This window comes from Babylonia areolata, chromosome 19 (assembly GCF_041734735.1).
Source record: "Babylonia areolata isolate BAREFJ2019XMU chromosome 19, ASM4173473v1, whole genome shotgun sequence".
Classification (NCBI taxonomy): domain Eukaryota; kingdom Metazoa; phylum Mollusca; class Gastropoda; order Neogastropoda; family Buccinidae; genus Babylonia; species Babylonia areolata.
In genome coordinates this window covers 40,880,985-40,901,113 of record NC_134894.1, presented here as the reverse complement: position 1 = coordinate 40,901,113, position 20,129 = coordinate 40,880,985, and the positions used below count along the sequence as shown (strand labels likewise).

The window sequence follows — 20,129 nt, the reverse complement described above, 5'->3', positions numbered from 1 at the left end:
AGGTGGCAAGATTGCACTGGCTGTTAGTGCTGCAGCTTTGGGGGCTTGCTGGCCCTTGAGAACCATACCAACGCCGACTTTCCTAAAAACCCTCTTGGTCGAGAGAGTGGGGATGTAATTTGGGCAAGACACTCTCCACTATAATCAAATTCTAGCCCAGATAGTCAGGACAGCAGGTTGCCTCCTCTGCTGTTTTGCTGGTCATAGTCAGACACGACTGACTATCATACATTTTTCTGGCATCCAGCAAATACCAGTCATACGTTTCAACTGCTGGCGAAGAATGCCCACATCAAAGGATTGTTGAAGCTCCAATTACCAAAGATGCCTCTACCAGATGGCTGCTGCTGCCGGAAAAGGTGAGACAGGAACACAGAACCCAGAAATCCCTCGCCACCCTCACCACCCGAAAAGTACCACAGCAGAGGAAGAAGATTGTTCAAGTTGACCCTTGGTTGACTAGTGGTGGTGGTAGGGGGCTTGGTGGTAGTAGTGGTAGAGGACTGAGTGGTGGTGGTGGTGATGGTCGGGGATTTAGTGGTGGTGGTAGTGGTGGTGGTGGTGGTGGTAGGAGGGTGGGTAATTGTTGAAGGTTTGGAAGAGGTGGGAGGTTGGATAGTGGTGGGGGATTTGGTGGTGGTGGGGGGTTGGGTGGTCAATGGAGGCTGGGTGATTGTGTCAGGGGCTTGGGTGGTGGTGGTGTCAGGTGGTTGGGTGGTGGTAAGGAGTTGGGTGGTGGTAGTATCAGGGGGTTGGGTGGTGTCAGGGGTATGGGTGGTGTCAAGAGGTTGGGTGGTGGTGGTGTCAGGTTGTTGAGTGGTGGTGTCAGGGGGTTGGGTGGTGGTGTCAAGAGGTTGGGTGGTGGTGGTGTCAGTTGGCTGATGTCAGGGGGTTGGGTGGTGGTGGTGGTGTCAGGGGGATGGGTGGTGGTTTCAGGGGTGGTGGTGGTGGTGGTGGTGGTGTCAATGGGTTCGCTGGTGGTGGTGTCAGGGGGTTGGGTGGTGGTGTCAGGGGATTGGGTGGTGGTGTCAGGGGGTTGGGTGGTGGTGGTGTCAGGGGATTCGGTGGTGGTGGTGGTGTCAGGGGGATGGGTGGTGGTGGTGTCAGGGGGTTCGCTGGTGGTGGTGTCAGGTGGTTGGGTGGTGGTGGTGTCAGGGGGTATGATGGTGGTGGTGTCAGGGGGTTGGGTGGTGGTGGTGTCAGATGGTTCGGTGGTGTCAGGGGGGTGGGTTGTGGTTGTGTCAGGGGTTCGGGTGGTGTCAAGGGGTTTGGTGGTGGTGGTGTCAGAGGGTTGGGTGGTCTCTCTCTCTCTCTCTCTCTCTCTCTCTCTCTCTCTCTCTCTCTCTCTATCTGAGTTAATGCAGTCTGTTCAATTTTCAGGGCAACATCCTTTTGCCTTTACCCTTCTGTCTTTCTCCGTCCACCTAATTCCACCTCAAAATCAAAATGCAATATGTTTAGTCTGTACGACACGGTTGCCTATCATCAACAGAACTGGATAAATCTGAAAAACAGTGACTAAGAAAAATATATCACACACACACACACACACACACACACACACACACACACACACACACACACACACACACATATATATATATATATATATATATATATATATATATATATCGAGAGAGAGAGAGAGAGTAGGCATCCACCAATCAGGATCGATCATGGGTGACATCCTGTTCATCTTGGCCATCTGCTCGTGTGGAGCAGCGTCGCTTATGGCCAATGCAGGAATGACAGTCTGTCACAACGGTCGCAACTGTGTGTTGTATCTTGTCTGCTGGAGCTGTTGCGCTCTTTTCTGTTGCTCGTTTGTCTGCCGCTGCATTCAACAGTTTCTCTTCCCCTGTCTTGAGGCGTTAGTTCAGGGCACTTCACCTTTTGTGGTAAGCTGCGAGATCCTCCCAGGACGAAGTATCAATGTCGAGCGCCTCCATGTGTCTCTTGCAGACGTTATAGCGTAGCTGTGAGCGTCCAGTGGTTCTTTTCCCATATAGAATGTCTTTGGGGACATATCTGAGCAGGTCTGAGCTGTCTTAGCAAGGTGAACATGGTGGGAAGGTTGGCGCGGGACAGGACATCGGCGTTGGACACTCTGTCTTGCCAGGGTATGTTTAGGATTCGGCTTCTTAAGTGGAAGGTGTTGAGCCTTCTCTCCTGCCTGGAATATGTGGTCCATGTCTCGCCGCCGGACAACAGAGTGCTGATGATGCAGCACAGGCGTTTTACACTGCCATCTTTGTCTTCACCGTCAGCTCCTGGTTTGTCCACACTCGGGTTATGAGGCGAACAAGTGTTGTAGGTGCCTTCCCGATCCTCTTGTCTATTTCACTGTCTAAGGAGAGTTAGGTGAACTGGTTGACAACATAAAGCTTGTAATCGTCGATGGTGATGGCTGGTAGTTCCTCTATTCCCTGCCCCAGAGGTGATGGTCAGTCCGATATCCTTGCAGGCCTGGGAGAAGCGGTCCATCAGTGCCTGTAGCTCATGCCGGGTGTGTGTCATCACTGCTACGTCGTCAGCAAACAGCATGTCTCTGATGAGGGCTTCACGAACCTTTGTCTTGGCTCTGAGGGGGTGAGATTGAATAGTCTGTCCGTCTGATCTGGATCGTAGCAGATTTCCTCTTTTGCTGTGCCGAAGGCGTGTTTCAGAAGCAGGGCAAAGAAAATCTCGAAAAGTGTGGAAGCGAGGACACAGCCTTGCTTGACACTGCTGCGGATATCAAACGGCTCAGATGAGCTGCCGTTGAACTGCACTGTCCCCTTCATGTTGGAATGGTAGGATTCAATCATGCTCTGCACTTTTGGTGGGCAGCTGGCCTTTGGAAGAATCTCGAAGTGTCCGTCTCTACTGACAAGATCGAAAGCCTTTGTGAGGTCGATGAAGGCGACGAACAGGGAAGTCTTCTGTTCTCTGCATTTCTCATGGATTTGACGACGGGAGAAGACCATGTCTACTGTTACTCGTTCTGCAAGCTTCTGCAGGCGGAAAGACTTTGCCGATGATGCTGAGAAGGGAGATACCTCCGTAGTTGTTACAGTCACTTCTCTCACCCTTGTTCTTGTAGAGGGTGATGATCCTGGCATCCTCATGTCCTGTGGTACAGCTCCTTCCAGTCAGCACTGAGAAAGAAAACCCTGGCATTGGAAAACCCTCAAAACCCACTGCATGACGCAGTAAAAGAACCAAAAGGCAACCGTCTAGGACGAGGAAGATCATGGATGGGGCAAGCAGAAGACACAATCCAGCTAGTATGCCGACTACAAGACCTGAAAGAAACAAAAGAATGGGTGAAACACCCCGAAAACCTCAATCATCTATTCAACACAGCCATTTCACCCACTCTAGGAAGACATTGTCGGGAATGGCCAAAGGGCAAAACTGATGCAGAAGTGAAGCTATTCATAGAAGAAAACAGTAAAGAAGAGGACATCATCATATACACAGATGGATCAGTCACCAAAGACCAGTCCGGTTGGGGGTTCAGTGCGAAACAAAATGGAAAAACAATTAGGGAAGAGAATGCTGCCTACAAAGTCACAACCTCCAGCCTAACGATGAACGCTGAAGCTGTGACAGATGCCCTGCAGTGGCTATTGTCTATCCATTTGCCCAGAAACCAACATGCCATGATTCTAACGGACTCAAAGAACCTCATACAGAAGATTGAAAATGGAATAGGAAACCCAGAGTGGCATAAGGCAATGCGCAACTTTCAGATTAAAAAACTTACATGGTCATACTGCCCGGGACATGCAGGTGTTAAGGGAAATGAGCGAGCTGACAGACTTGCTGGTAACGCAACAACAACGAGCGGCCTACATCTAGGAAAATCGGAAATCCTCAGAAAAGTCAAAGAATATCAAAAAGAACAGGTACAAGGCCATCACACCATCGATCGCCTCAAAGAAATAAACGCGGAGAGTGGGAGCGGCCGTAAGTCTAGCATGAAAGGCAGAGCACGATGCTTTGCAAATCAAACAAATATCGGCATCATTTCCAAACCAACATCGCGCAAATTTCTTCAAAACGGAACAGAGTCTCTGTGGGCTTTTCCAAATACAATAGACTGAGCAACACACTAGACGCCACGTTCTTGGCATCAGAGATCTTTTCCCACCCCTCTTGCGGCCAATCAGTGACAGCCTCTGTGCGTGTGTGTATGTGTGTGTTTGAGTGTCTGTGTGTGTTTGTGTGTGTGTGTGTGTGCATGCGCGAGGGTGTAAGTGAACACAAGTGTCAGGACAGTTCTGTGCACGTGCGTGTGTGTGTGTGTGTAGGGGGGCCGGGGGGGGGGGTAGAGGATGAGGCATGTGTGTGTACGCATGCCTACACTGTGGGAGTAACGGAATATCGGAACGTGCGGGTGTGCATATATATATTTGTATATTATGTGTGTGGGGTTGGGGGTGGGGGATATCTTCTTCTTCTTTCCGTTACACGACCAACAACGACTTGCCGATGACTCTGTCGTGGTTCATGCATGCTGGGTATTTTCGTGTCTCAAAAACCCACCAAACACTGACATGGGTTACAGGATCTTTAACGTGCGTATTTGATCTTCTGCGTGCGTATACACACGAAGGGGGTTCAGGCACAAAGCAGGTCCGCACATATGTTGACCTGGGAGATCGGAAAAATCTCCACCAGGCGCCGTTACCGTCATTCGAACCCAGGACCCTCAGATTGAAATTCCAACGCTCAAACCACTCGGCTATTTCGCCCGTAGGTGGGCGTACGTGTGTGTGCTTGTACAAGTAAGTGTGCCTGTGTGTGTGTGTGTGTGTGTGTGTGTGTGTGTGTGTGTGTGTGTGTGCCGTGGAAGCTGCGATACGTAGCCTAGAAATGAGTGTGTGGAGGAGGGGGGGTGCAGGGTAATGTGTGTGTGTGTGTGTGTGCATGTTGGGGCTCATGTACGTTTATGTGTATTTGATTGTGCTTTCATATCTGTGAAGCTATGTGTCTGATGCATATGTTATGCATATGTGTGTGTATGTGTGAATGTGTGTCTGCATGTTTCACATTTATTTGCTTATTCGTCATCATTGTTGTCTTTTTTATCTTTTTTAATTATCTTTTTTTAATTTTTGTTCTTTTTATATCTTCTTTTTTTTATCCTTTTTTAACCTTTTTTAATTTAATTTTATTTTTTTAATCTTTTTTATCTCTAAAAAAAATTTTTTAATCTTTTTTTTATCTTTTTAAAAAATCTTTTATCTTTTTAAAAATCTTTTTTAAATATTTTTTTATCTTTTTTTTTTCCTTTTTTTTCTTTTTTACAGTTGACTTCATCAAGTTTTTGCGCCTTTCAAATATTAGTAGTAGTAGTACTAGTAGTTCTTTTTTATGTATATATTATTTATTTATTTATTTACTTATTTCTTTTTATTTTATTCATTTATTTTTGTTTGTTTTGTTTTGTTTATTTTATTTTATTTACTTTTTTTCCCCTCAAGGCCTGACTAAGCGCTGCTGGTCAGGCATCTGCTTGGCAGATGTGGTGTAGCGTATATGGATTTGTCAGAACGCAGTGACGCCTCCTTGAGCTACTGATACTGATACTGATACTGACAAAGGACTTCATGCAAAAGATGCAGTAGAGTAGTCTTACAGTGCTTTATAAGGTCTGGGAGGATCCCATCGATGCCTGGGGCTTTGCCGAAAGTCAGTCTGTCAATGCCCTTGCTGAATTCTTCCAAAGTCGCCTCTGCATCTAGCTCTTCCATGGTTGGTAGGCACCCGACAGCATCAATAGCAGAGCTAGGGGGACGCAGTGTTCATGTGTGTGTGTGTGTGTGTGTTTGCTTGACTGTCTGTGTGAGCTCACGCGTAGTCTTCTTCAAGTTCTATGTGGGTCTTCGTCTTACCTGCGCCGTCTTATCTCAATCGACTGAGTGCGCGGCTGGATGGGGTCATAGAGGTTGGAAAGGGAATGCTGCCTTGGACGGACACACACACACACACACACACACACACACACACACACACACACACACGGGGGAGTATCGATACAGTGCGGAGGGATGTATCGACACGGGGAAGTATCTCTGACACGGGTGACTAACCGACTGTGACACGGGAGTCAATCGACACGCTCCGTTTCGTCTGCCGTGTGCTATTTTATCAAGACCAGCGTGTTGGGTTTAGCCTAAGACGGTATTAGGCAATAACCTGCCAGGCATCTGCTGCTTTATATTTTATGTTTAAACCGATGTGAATAAGCGTACGTATATTGACCAGTCCGCACGCTTTGACACCTCCTTTAAACAGAAACTGAAAATGATTCTATACCTTTTCTACAAGTCTGCAAAACAAACGCACAAATCCGGCCGTTACGAATCATAACCAACTGACTTAACGTCATCAAGCAAGAGCACGGTCTCACAAGCTGTCACACGGCCCAAGATGAAAGAAAAAAAACCCAGAAAGGTCTAGACACTATTTGAAAGTTTCTTCTTCTTCTTCTTCTTCTTCTTCTTCTCGGCTACTTCAGTCCAACCCTCACCCCAACGGTCCTCCGGTAACTATATAGTTCATCGCGGCTTCAATTCTTCCGTCTCTCAATCATGTCCGGGACACCCCAATCTTCCTCCTCGATCAATTCTAGACAATACGCTTTTCCCTCCACCTTTTGTTTACTTGTATATGCATTAATTTGTGTGTGTGTGTGTGTGTGTGTGTGTGTGTGTGTGTGTGTGTGTGTGTGAATTCAGTATGTCACAACCCATAAGGGGTTGCCCATGTACCCCCGCACCTTCCCAGACTAGCTAACACCCCGACGACACACTGGCACAGACACAGAAAAATTCAGCTCGGTTCTTTACTGCAGTTTCATTTCAAACAGAGCCAAATACAAAATTAACCCTTTAACTACTACACCACTTATTTGGTCTTACAATAACATCGTAAGATTAAGCCACATTAGGTTTTGGTTAACGCGGCACCTCTGAGTTCTGTGCAATTGTCATTTCATTTGAACTTCACCCCAACTGACTCATCCGTTGAAGTCCCGTGTCAACAAGCCCACTGAAGACACATGCCTGCATAATTGCAGAGGGTAGTACGGGACGAGGGGCAACGGGTGAGAATGTTCGAAGTAGGGAGGTCAGGGGGACTGGAGGAGTGGGTTTGAGGGAATTTGGAGTGTGCACAGGGCAGAAGGGGAACGAGGACCACTGCAGAGACGAATCCAGTGGAGTTCCGTTGGGGTGATGGCAGACGGGGAAACTGAAACCCACAGGAAAAATCTGTAACAATACTACCATTTCTCTGTAGACTATGCTCTTCAGATTACACGTTATGAAAGAGTACCCCCACCCCTTTCCTGGAGCAATACAGAATGCACTAAGTAGGGGAATAATCAGTGGTTGTCTCAGTTATTATATACAGTCACTTTCACACAAAGCTACCAACGCCAAAAGTACATGAACTGTTTCTGAAACCATATTCTCCGAAAATGAGAGTTACGCCCACACACAAACTGAAAAAGTGATTACAACTACTGAACCCCGCTAAATGACAATGTTTCAGTATTTATCCTAGTGGTTTGAAACTACCGAAACAAAACTCAATGAGGTAATATTACAATCTCCCAATCACATTTCAAACACCATACAAATGTTGTGGAAATCTTAGACCGCAGTTAGACACACTCACATTTTAAAGGAAATAAATCTAAAACAACTCGAGCTGAATACATAACAAAATAACACAACCCTAAACACAACCTTATCAATTATCCCAAACTATCTGGAAATAAAAGAATACTGGATTTAAAAGATTTTCCGATAAAACACTTCCCTCAACCTCATACACACCAAAAACCTAAGTCCCATAATTGATGCCCGGCCAAAAAATGTTGCAAGTTACAACACTATCACCACGAGGACACACTGTACAACTTCTTCCTCACCTGTCACCAGGAATCAGACTGGCACACAACTGGCCCAGGAGATTTTTTTTTTAATTTTTTTTTTATAGCAGAACACAGACCCACACAGAGGAAGAAGGGGGTCACACAGGAATCGAACTCCACAACTCCCGTCAAGAGGACACCCAATAGCTCGCTTGCTGGCCCGGCGACTGACGGACCCGTCTCCTAGTACCAAAACTCGATCGGCTCCCAAAGCAAAGAAAAATCTTTCAAGTCCTTCCCAGCGATGTCACTTACGAACTCATAAGACTGAGTTCAGAACGATAATGAATAAGGACATGCCATGAGACACTCATCACAACAGATTCGCATGCATTAGTTCAGAACTGAGCTGAGCACGCAAGAGAACGATGGAGCAAAAAGGGGGAGAGAAAGGACTCTGAGGAGAGAAAAGAAGGGAGAAAGAGAGGGAAGAGAGAGGCCACAAACCGTGACACAGTACTTGGGGGGGAAAAAAGACTTGAAAAGAAATGATGTGTACAGTATTTAACCTGACTTATTTGTGAACTGATTAACCGAGCCATGTCACCGAATCCACTGATACGATCACCAGATTCATTGGTTTATTGATCTGTGAACTCGTCTATTTGGAAGAAAAACTTTTTTTTTAAATGTATTTTTAAAAACACGCTGGTATAACGCATCGATTAGCACAAAACCGTAATCTGTTGGATCAAGACAGAAACAAACTGATAAAACATGCAAAATACCAACACACACACACACACACACACACAGGACACACCCACGCCACCCACACCACCACCCACACCCACATGCCCGAGCGGAACCTGAGGCACCTTTTCATAAAATCTTCTAGATGTAAATGATAAATTGGCCACTATTTTGGACAGGATACTATTTTCTCTGGAGTTTCAGTTCCATTTTCTGTCACTCATACTGAAATTTCATTCAATTCATTCGGCAGACCCCTGTGGCTTCGTCCTCGCTGACCCCTTTCCACACAATGACGCATGCGCAACGACCTTAACAGAACTGAGGCAAAGGAAATGGAAATTGGAGCGAAAAACCAGATCGTTTTGTGCCAGATGTGATAATAACTATGTTTAAATCACAGAATCAGTTGGAAACTGGGTCGCTTTCCTCTGATTATTGGATGGTAAAATGAAGGAGATGGTGGGTGGGTGCTGTGTTTGCTCAGACGAGCGTGGCTGGGACGAGAATCCGCTGGTTTACTGTGACGGACATGGTTGTAATGTTGCTGTTCACCAAGGTGAGATAACTCGTGTTAAACGCATTGACTGTCAGGGTGTCTGATATTTTTCGTGATATTTGAACCATTTTAGATTTTTCTCGACTTAACTGTTTTAAAACTGTGTATTTTTATGTTTTCAGCTTGTTATGGCATCGTGACAGTTCCTTCTGGGCCTTGGTATTGTCGGAAATGCGAGTCTCAAGAAAGAGCAGCGCGGGTGGTAGGTGTCCGCCATGTTGTTGCTATAAAAAATGTAAACAGAACCACATGGTTGCAGTAGAGTTTAACGAGTACTAACAGAAATTCAGTTTGAACGTGGTGAAGTATTATTTTGTGACAGAGGATACGTTGTGCACATTATCAACCAACACTCCTTAGGGAAAAAATCATTGCCTCGAGAAATAAAACATGATTTTTTCTTCTTTTTTAAAGCTTGATAAATAATGAAGTTGTTATTTAAAACTTACAAAGTTATACAAAATTAAAAGGTCATTATTTTTTTGTTAAACTGGGTAAGGTCTGGAGAGGCAGATGTTAGGGATAATATATGAGGTTGTATTTACTTTTTTTTTTAAATGCATTACTTTTGCATTTTCTTTTTGCTTTGTTTTTTCTTCATTTTTTAAACAAACAAAATTTAATGTTTTATTTTCATACGCACTGGGACAGATCTCTTTATAGTGCTGATGTTTCAGTAATTTTTCATTGGAAGGAAATTCTACAGAAGGAAGAGAGGCTTATAATGGAGGCACAGTTTATAAAAATATATTTAGGTGACTTGATTACTTGATATACAAAATGTTTGCAGAATGTTGAGAGAGGAAAAGAAAGGTCAGGAGTGAAATTAGTGAAAGTTGTATAAATTAAAATGAAATAAACCAGCTTTGTTTGATTTTTCTTTATAATTTATTATCAAATTGAATTTGTTTAATGAGATGTTTTGCCTTTAATGGATATATTCATTTTTAAAATGTTATTGATACTTGCTGTTGATAACCCCCTCCTTACCTGTATATGTGTATTTGTAATTTTAATTGTTATTTGATAGCAGTCCTTTTTCTTTCTCTTTTTTGGGGGGTAGGGGGGTGGGGGATAAACTTGATGTTTTCAGCATATGATTACAAATATATAATATATTATCAACATCAACAGTGCCATAGTGATAGTAATTCATTTGGTGCTGGTTTTTTGTTTGTTGCTTTTGTTAATAACTTGATAATAAGAATTTTGTTACCCCAATATGCATCAAACAGTTTCACAAATAAAAGGTCACTTATTTTTCTTAAGTTTCTTCAGTTCTTGTTCTAATTCTACTGCTGTTTATGAAACCAAGTTATTAAGTTGACCAGTTTGATAAAAAAAAAAAAAAATCTAGCTGCTGAAAACAGGAAAAAAAATGAAACAGAATATAGATAGCGTTAAACTCAAAGAGGAAAAAGAATTCTGGTTAAAACTGTGCTGCTTTATATCATTTGAATTTCAAGTGTATGAATGTTTTTATAACAGCATGATTGTTTAGTCTTTCTGTCAAGAATGATAGAAGAATTCATGGGCATTGATGTGATATGTACAGATATATTTAATGGAAGGCTGTTTAGTCTTTCTGTCAAGAATGATAGAAAAATTCATGGGCATTGATGCGATATGTATAGATTATTTAATGGAAAGCTGTTAATAGAACGAATATTTTTCAGAGATGTGAATTGTGTCCACAAAAAGATGGTGCTCTGAAGAGAACAGATACTGGTGGTGAGTTCAGCAATTTGATTTTATTAGTTACATATATTAAGTTGCTTGTAAAACTAAAAGTTGTATACTTTTGGATGCACTAAATTAAGAAGGTCATATCATGATCTTGAGACAGTGAGGTGTACAGACATTTAAATAGAATTTTCGTGCTCTTTTGCAAGTGAGAACTGATACTTTTTGACTTACATTTTTTGTATAATTTGTAAATTATATGCTCCAGGAAAAGGAACAATTACACTCACACACACACACACACACACACATATGCACTCATTTGCACATACACATGCATACAAATTTATTTCTTACAGAGTGTCTGGAAGCTACGAAAATTGTTTTTCTTTACTTTGCAGGTAAAGTTTGAAAAACAAAACAAAACAAACATTAACAAACAAACAAACAAAAAACACAAGCAAACAAAAGAAACGCACCAATAATGTGTGTTGTTACAAATATATATAGTGTTTGGAAATGTAATGTTACAGGCAAATTTTATGATTGTATTACTCATTACTGTGTGTTGCAACAGATCTCTCTCCCCAGGGAGTGTGTATCGTCACAGTATAGATTCATCATCCACACTTTTTTGCCTTTTTTCCTGTCTGTACATGTATTGGTTTAAGTATCACAGTGGATTTTTCTGCAGAAATTTACTGGGGACAGTTCTTTTGTTGCTGTGGGTTCTTTTATGTTTGCTATGTATTTGTTACATTGCTGAAATAACACCCTTTTTCAAAGTGTTATCTTGTATTTGTGTTCAGATTTGAAACGTTTAAAAAAGATCTCCTTTTAGTTTTACTGGTTTGATCAGTAGTTGATCTTGACTTTGCATTTGTGGTCTAGGCTGCTGTGCACTGGTGACTTTTCTCTTTGTCCTTGCGTATCACCAGAGAGAAGTCTTTATTTACTTGATTTCTACTAGTCTAGTGCAGCCAGAAATGGGAAATCCAGCCTATTTTGCCTCATTCATCATGAGGCTCAAGAGCCTGTCCTTTGTGTCAGTTGAGTCAACAACTTCAGGGGTTTTTTCAGCAGCGTATTTATGGAATTTGTTCCCTTGAACAGGAAGTTGTCATATTTTTGAAGGGAGGGGGATCAGCTGTTCCCTTGAACAGGAAGTCACGGTCACATTTCTGAAGTGAGGGTGATCAGCTACACGCATAATGGCTTGAAATCATTTCAGCGGTGCTTTTAGTCCACAAAAGCGGATAACTGGATCCATCTTGATCATAGACATAGACTGCCATATCCAACCTGTCAAAAAATCATTCAGACAAGATGCCATTTCGTTCGAAAACATTGTTATCGTTTTCAAGAGCTGTTGGTCCAGTATCCAGTCTCAGACAAATTCCCATCCTTATCAGAATTAATTATTTGATAATACTAAGATTGTAAGAATGGTTTTGCTGTTAGGTCTGCATGCTGGACAAATGATATGCCGTTTACTTTTGGTTTTTGACTGATTGGTAAGAGTGCTGTTATATGTCTTTTGTTTAGGTTTTTCTTTTGAAACAGTTCACCATGAATGAGTGATTATTACTGTGGCAGGGTGGTGCCATGTGGTGTGTGCACTGTACATCCCTGAGGCCTGTTTTGGCAATGTGGACACCATGGAACCAATCATCCTCAAACATGTCCCTCACGACAAGTTCACCAAGGTGAAGCTCCTACTTTGTTTAAATTTGTCCCTGTAGATCTAAATTCTGTTTTTCTCTGCAGATGTATGTTATACAAATGTCAGACTGAAAACGTTTTTCATGTTATTTATTTTTTGCTGACTTGGACAAATTTCATAGTACTTGTACATCAATGTATTTTTGCTGTTTGAGCAAGTACAAACAATAAAGTGAAGAATAACTTGCTGTACTGAAGCCTGCGCCCATGTGTCTAGAAATACTGTGCAAGGACATAGATACACACATTTTGAAATGAAATGAAAAAAAAATGTCCACAGGTGTGCTATATTTGCGATGAAAACAAGCGGGATGTGACCAAGAATTACACGGGAGCTTGCATGCAGTGCAATAAAACAGGATGTCGTCAGTTTTTTCATGTTACCTGGTGAGTTGATGGCATTGGGTGGTGATGTCTGAAGAGTTTGATTTTTTGCTTCAGTAGAGCTCATTCTCCAGCAAAGGAATTAACATCTACCATTTTTATCTTTAATAGTTTTGATAAATAATAACCAAACAGTGAGGTTGTTTATAACACCTGTGTCAATTCCTGTTTCTTCAGCTCTGGCTCTTCTTCCACAAGGATCCACCATTTAGAATAATAATTAACCTGTTTGATCACTGTCTAATTGCTCTCTTTGCATACATTTGTTTAATTTAACATTTGTATCCAGACTTTTTTCTTTTCTTTTTTTTCTTTTTTTCTTTTTTTTTTTTTTCTTTTTTTTTAGCAGGGAGCATGTATGTATGTGTCTGCAAAAGCTGGTTGTGGTATATATAAAAATTTTTTTAAAAATTGACAACAGTGGGTTGATGACTATTTGTTAAAATCCCAAAAGGTGTTTTTTTTTCTGGAAAAGTTCTCTGCTCATGTATGTGTATACATGTGAGTGGTCTACCTAGCAACTTGATTATTACTGTTTGATACTTCCATGTTGCTGGTCCAGCAGTTGTGAAACACAGTGCATTAGGGCAGTCAGTGTTAGGAGATAAGCAGTGTGCTATGCTTAATCCCTGAGTTTATCATCACTTCCTTTTTATTACTCAACTCACTTAACCCATCGCACGTATCCCTTTTCCTGCCACATTTGTGTGTAAGTGGTAGGATGTTTGTGGCTGTCTCATTTTGTTCACTCACACGTGCACATTCACACTACAGCCACCAACTTGTTCATGCACATGTTCACACACACAGTCATACATGCAAGAATCTTGAATGTTTAATCTTTCGACCCCTGTTTTTTATGTGTGGGATATTGGATAACATTTGTATTTTACACCCAAATTATTAAACACCAAATAAAGCACGTGAAGTTAGGTAAAACATCATGTCATCTTGTAACCTTTCCCATTGTGATTAATTTCTTCACTTTTAAACACACTCCTCTTCTGACTTTCTAAATTACCAAATTTAAGAACTGATTTGGATTGAAATATTTGTTTGGAATGAACAGATTTCATGGATCTGAAAATTTCAATAAACAGACATACTGAGATATATGATTATTAAAGTTTTATAAGTAATCACTACCAGTCTTTTTGTTCTCTTCAGTATGGCAACTTAGTGAAAAAGATGAGAGAAATGTGGGATAAAAGCAAAGTTTCTTCTCTTGTAAATTATGTCTTATTTTCTGTGTGTATATTTGCATGGGTGAATATATTACATATACATGTATGTGTCTGTTTATGTTTGATTTATGTCATTATTTCTTTATTCTGTATCACTTTTTTGTTTGGTTTTAGCTAGAGCTGTAACAGTTTGGTTTATTTGCATTGAGACTTGCATAATTGATGTCCACATGAGCCTTACTGACTTTAAGCCGATAGTCTTGCTCTGTCTACGAAGCGCTCAAGGTCAAGGCCTCCTGTGTGAGGAGTCTGGTAACAGTGGTGACAACGTCAAGTACTGTGGCTACTGTTCTCATCATTACAAGAAACTGGTCAGTCAAAAAAAACATTTCATTCAGTCTGCTGGCTTCTTAGGTACCAGTATGTTAATTCTTCAATTTGATTTATTTACGATAATGATTTTGCTTCTGCTGAATGTGTTGAATTATGACTATCCTGTTGTCCAGACTTTGACAATATTACTCAGTCACCTTCCCACACTGATGACTTGGGAAGTTGCAGGAAAATTGTATGTGAATACTGTTTGTAAACACTTACTCTTTCTTTAGCTGGTCAGATCAGAATAGCATATATAAAAACTTTACCATTGCTTTTGTCAGTCAGACCTGAATAATGTATGTACATAGAAGCTTTACTCTTGCTTTAGGAACTCAAATCCATTTTTGCTCAGTAACATTTTTCACTGCTAACACATTTTGTTTGGCTGTATACTGAGAAAACTTTCTGAAAAAACAAAACAAAACAAGCAGCATCAACAAAAAAATACAACTCAGATTTGATCATTATCTACTCCCATCAGTTTATTCACAGCATATACACACAGAAAATATACACACAGAAAACAGGTCAGAGTGCACCTCCCCCATTTCACTCATTGTTTTACAACTACTTCCCCTTCACCCCACAGCCAGGAAGAACAAAGGAATTAATTCTTCTTGCCTATTATACTACTTTTCTGCTGTGCTGAGCAAAAAACAAAAGTGCATGGTATTTGGACATACATTGTACATCAACACAGCAATAACACCCCTGTGTGATGTGACATGTTGCATGTCAACAACACAGCCAAAGGGTTAAGGGTCTGGTCAAGTTGTTGTCCTTGCCATTTTCCCTTTCTTTTGCAGAAGAAAGATGTCAACATCAAAACCATTCCAGCCTTCAAGCCAATTCCGGCAGACAATGCCACCCCAGAAACCACACCGGAGAAAGGGGGAAACAAGGTGGACAAGGAAAAAAAGGTGACATAACACAAAACTTTATCTTTCCTTAAAGGGATGCTACACTAGTATGAGTGGTTGGGAACAGTAATAGTCAACAGTGATAGTTATGTGCATTTCTTGGGCTTTGTTTGGTTTTTAGCCATTGGCACCACAGTAAACAAGAGACATAGTGTATGCACATACACATGCATGCGCGCGCACACACACACACACAGACACACACTTTCTCTCTCACTCACATACTCCACTCACTAAACAACAACAAAAAATGGTTGTTGGTACAGGTGTCAAAGCCAGCAGAGCAGAAAGTGAGCAGCAATGGTGACACAACCATCACCACCACCACCACCACCGCCACCACCACCACTACCACCTCTACCAACGGGACATCCAGCTCTAAGGTGGTGCCACCATCCTCCAAGCCAAGCAAGGCACGCCCTATGTTTCAGTACTCTCTCAGCACCAGCTCCATCACCTCGGACTCCTCCCAGGCCTCCATGGAGCTGCAGACACTGAGCGACGTGGAGGTGAAGAAGACAGGAGGAGGGGACGCAGATTCAGAGGACATCACTCAGGACAGTGTGTTGGTGCCCATCGGCAGTTCGGCCACTGTGATCGTCAGCACTGTGGCAACCCCTGCAGGTGTGGCTCGCAGCCAGGTGGGGTTGGAGAACCTGACTGCCGCCTTGAACAGTCAGAATGGGGACAGTCGGCCGGGACAGGACACTGGGTATGCCTCCTCAGAAAACTTATTTGCCCCACTCTGTAACTCTTCTTCTTCTTCTCACGGGACTAGCAGTGGAGTGTTCAGAGGAGTAGGTCTGGGGAGCAGCAACGTGGTATCCAGTCAGTCAGTGTATGACAGTTATTACACTGGCACTGGTGCCAACAGCACAGCAGGAGCTTTAGGGCTGAGTGGCTTATTGTCTTCTCCATTGACGTCCCATACTGCTTCGTCTGTGTTGCTGGAAGCAGATGCTACTGCCCCTAAAAGGCAACGATCCAAGTAAGATGGTCTTTGTTGGTGTTTCATAACAGTGTTTAATTGGGTGTGCATGTCATAATTTTTGTGGTGTGGTTAGTTAGAAACTGCAGCATATGTGTTCTGGCTGAAAGTTTAAGCCTGTGTAAGACATTGTAATTTAGTGAATTCTTGTACTTCCTGATCCAGATTTCTCTTCATGTTTTGTGTTGCTGAAGTCATGCTAGCTTTCTTCAAATAATTGATGTGTTTTTTGTTGTTGTTTTTTTCAGTTTACCCTCACCATTCCCTCCCCATTTTGTTTAACATTGCTGGTATCTATGAAACTGATTTGCCTGATGTGCAAACATTTTCGTCTGATTCTCCCATTTACTCACAGTTCAACTGTTGTTTGCAGTTTCTGACATCAGTATTCCAGTATTCTGTCATTTAGACAGTGATGCTCAAATCTGAATGCTGATTGTAGAATGAAGAAGCCAAGAACTTAAAGAACTTAAACTCTGGGTGATTGCAGGAATGGCAGACTTCAACTGTTGGGAAATCTGCTTTTGCAGTTAGATTAAATGTGTGGACTCAGAAACTTATAGAAAAGGAGAAACATTATCAGTTTTATGCCTACCCCAAAAGTAGATGAATCTATGGAGGTCAGAAGGCAAGATGACATGGCCACATGCTGAGGCAAAGTTAAGGACTCGAATAAAGTGCATCATACTGCCTGAAATATATTCTGTGCAGATGATAAATAAACAGGGGACATATCCTGGTATAGTTCAATGGGTCCAACTCATCATCTGCAATATTACTCCTGTCTGGAATAAAACTTAAAAAATTTTTTTTTTCTTTTTGTTAAAGTCCTTAGGCAAGTCCTTTAACCTGGAGTGTGAAAGTTCTGACATCTCAGAGTTTAACATTCATGCAGGAAGCGGTGGCATCCACATGGGACATGTTATGTCACTTTGCTTTGTTGTTTTCATAACTGGTCTTTGCAGAACTTTGCATAGTAGACTCGCATTCAGAGTATACCCTTGTCTTTTCACTTAAAGCTGAAGGACTGGGCAAGTTGCTAAGACCAATGGTAGCTGGGCCAGAGAATGTGCAAAATGCTCAGTTAGCAGTATCTGTCTTTGTGCTGTATGTGCTTTGTTGTTGTTGAGTGTGTTAGCTTTTCGTTCTGCATTTATTTTTTGAAGGAAATGCATTTTTTTGTTTTTTTCTCTTCTCTCTCTCTCTTTTTTTTTTTTGTTTTTTTTTTGTTGTTGTTGTAAAATTTACTAAAAAGATGAAATTGAAAATGGTTGTTCTTACTGTTTCCAATGAATAGATGGGCATGCCTGGCATTGCTTTTGATTTACTTTATTTTGTCCTTCCATGATGGTTATTTAAGGTAAGAATTAAGGGAATTATTCAATTAAGAAAAGTGTTCAGCTCATAACAATAATTATTACATTTGTACTATTTGATGCTGTTGTCATGGGTATTGAGAAATAATGACATTATCTCAATGTCTAATTCCATTTTGATAACTTAGGCACAGTCACACCCCTCCAAATCCTGTACACATGCAAAGACTTTGTGTGTGTGTGTGTGTGTGTGTCCATCATCTTTTAGTTTTAGCACAGTCAGCAAGAGATTTCATGTATTGTATGATTATGGGCACAACACTGAGTGATTTATTGAATTGGACTTCAGTTCCATCCATTGGGTTGTAGCAAACTGTAAAAGTCATAACCCATAATCCCAGGAGAAGAGAGTATGTGACCTATGTGTACATTGTTCAGTGTTAAGTGTTACCACAAGGAGAACATTTATTTTGTACCCTTTTTATATTTTCAAGGGTATGAATACTCTTAATCCATTCACATAATTGTCTGCCAGTAGTTATTTTGGGTGGGAGGCTAGATCAATGACAATCACAGTATCAGACCCGCCCAGCATTATACATCATGCCCATGGTTTGGTGGCTAGATCCCAGGAGGTTAAAGGCAAGGAGAAGAAGCCAAGAAAACCCAGCAGCGGGGAAGGCAAAAGTAAAAGTGTGCGCGGAGGGCACAGTGCAGGTGGTGCTTCTGGTAGCGGCAAAGGCAAGAAGGACGGGAACCAGCCTGTGACAGTGACAGGATCTGCATTAGGGTGAGATTCAATAGAATATTAAAAAAAAAAAAAAAAAAACCAACAGCTCTGTTGATTATTATCATTACATTCAATGCACCACCAAAACTGCAAGACTGTAAACATGTATGTCTGCATATTGATGCACACTTAAAATTGTACATTAGATTTCTTTGTGAATTCAAATTGTTATGTTTTACATGTACCAGATAATTCAGTTTCTGAGATCTGTATTTGTTCTTTTAGACTATTTAATCTCTACTTGTTGTCATTTAATCGATCATGATTGTGAAAATCAACATCCAAAGTTAACTGTTGAAAATATGTTGTATTGTTCAATATGAATTTAATGAAAAAAGTTAAATGCAGAATCTTTGTGCTTTTTTTTGTTTGTTTTCCCAATATCTTTAACTTTTTTTTTTTCAATGAAGCTAAGCCACAAACAAAAACTGGTATTTCTCTTACTGGTTTCATTTATGCTGTGAATTATCTCTTGATGTACACACACACGCACACACACACACACACACACACACTCACTCTCACAAACACGTGTGATCTTTTCTGTCTCAGAAATTGAAAGCTTTATAATTGTTTCTTTGCTCCCCATTGTTCTTTTTTTTTCTGTGGCTTTATATATCATTATATGGGTATATGCATGTGTGTGCATATGATTTTGAGAGTTATGCGAATGAATGTTTCATATGCTTGTGCACATGTGTGTTTGTGTACATGCATCTTTATGCAGAAGTGTTTGTGTTTATGTGTAGATCATGTAGATATTCTAAATGAGCACGTTAATGGATGAACTCAGGAAGTTATAGTCAGAATTTCTCTTCCGTTTTCTGAGTTAACTGACTTTATTATTTAAGTTTTGAGATTGACTTCTGCCAGATGTACAATATATATATAAAAAAAAAAAAGGGATTGGCCGAAGATACTGTAAAGACAACAGGCACTGTTTTGAATAACACATTCACATAACAACTGACAACAGTTTAAATTTAGATTGGATGAAATTCTCTGTGAGTTTGTGTGCATGCATACAAGTGTTTGTGTATGTGTGTGTGTCACGGTGTGTTGTTATTGTTTGGCGTGTTTGTTTTGTGTTGTTTTCCAATTTGCATGGCATGATTAGCTAGTTATGCAGCTTCCTAATCTGCACTGTTTTCCACCTGTGTGTGTGAATTATTGGTATGAACCTGGCTGAATTGTGAATATGTTCTCTTTTGCTCAGGTTTCATACTGCTGTTTTTCTGACTGCTGTCGTGCTAAAAAGGTCTTAATGAATTGTTATATAAATGTATTTTTGAGGGAGAGTGTTGCTGTTAGGGCCTTGTGTATGCAATACTTGTACTAGTTGTAGTTTTGTCATGTGTGGGAATAGGACATAATGAAATGGGCATAGGACTACGGAATGACGAGGCATAGGCCCACAGAATGGCATGGGCACAGAACCACAGAATGACATGAGCATAGGACCACATAATTTCATGGACATATGTCAAAATGACATGGGCAAATGACCACAGAATGGCATGGGTATAGGACCATATAATGGCATGGGCACAGCAACGCAGAATGACTTGGACATAGGACCATA

At 41.3% G+C, this 20,129-nt stretch overlaps 2 protein-coding genes across 4 annotated transcripts in view; one reads left to right on the top strand and one right to left on the bottom strand.

Moving 5' to 3' along the window:
• Positions 1-2,522: 2,522 nt before the first annotated feature.
• Positions 2,523-5,741, bottom strand: LOC143294169 (uncharacterized). The gene is made up of 2 exons (XM_076605599.1): positions 5,627-5,741; positions 2,523-3,022 (listed from the first exon to the last, which is right to left on the bottom strand). The coding sequence occupies exons 1-2, from the start codon at positions 5,739-5,741 to the stop codon at positions 2,523-2,525; spliced, it is 615 nt and encodes a 204-aa protein (XP_076461714.1).
• Positions 5,742-8,965: 3,224 nt separating this feature from the next.
• The window catches only part of LOC143293713 (zinc finger protein zfp-1-like), a 29,965-nt gene continuing 18,801 nt past the window's right edge, over positions 8,966-20,129 (top strand). For 2 of the 3 annotated variants that reach the window (XM_076604907.1, XM_076604906.1), the window contains exons 1-9: positions 8,966-9,182; positions 9,305-9,384; positions 10,859-10,913; positions 12,462-12,571; positions 12,868-12,974; positions 14,433-14,526; positions 15,340-15,453; positions 15,720-16,441; positions 18,383-18,547. In XM_076604907.1, coding sequence (XP_076461022.1) covers positions 9,074-9,182; positions 9,305-9,384; positions 10,859-10,913; positions 12,462-12,571; positions 12,868-12,974; positions 14,433-14,526; positions 15,340-15,453; positions 15,720-16,441; positions 18,383-18,547 — 1,556 coding nt within the window. In that variant the 5' untranslated portion in view covers positions 8,966-9,073. The remainder of the gene's footprint in view (positions 9,183-9,304; positions 9,385-10,858; positions 10,914-12,461; positions 12,572-12,867; positions 12,975-14,432; positions 14,527-15,339; positions 15,454-15,719; positions 16,442-18,382; positions 18,548-20,129) is intronic. The other variant, XM_076604908.1, reaches the window with a different exon arrangement.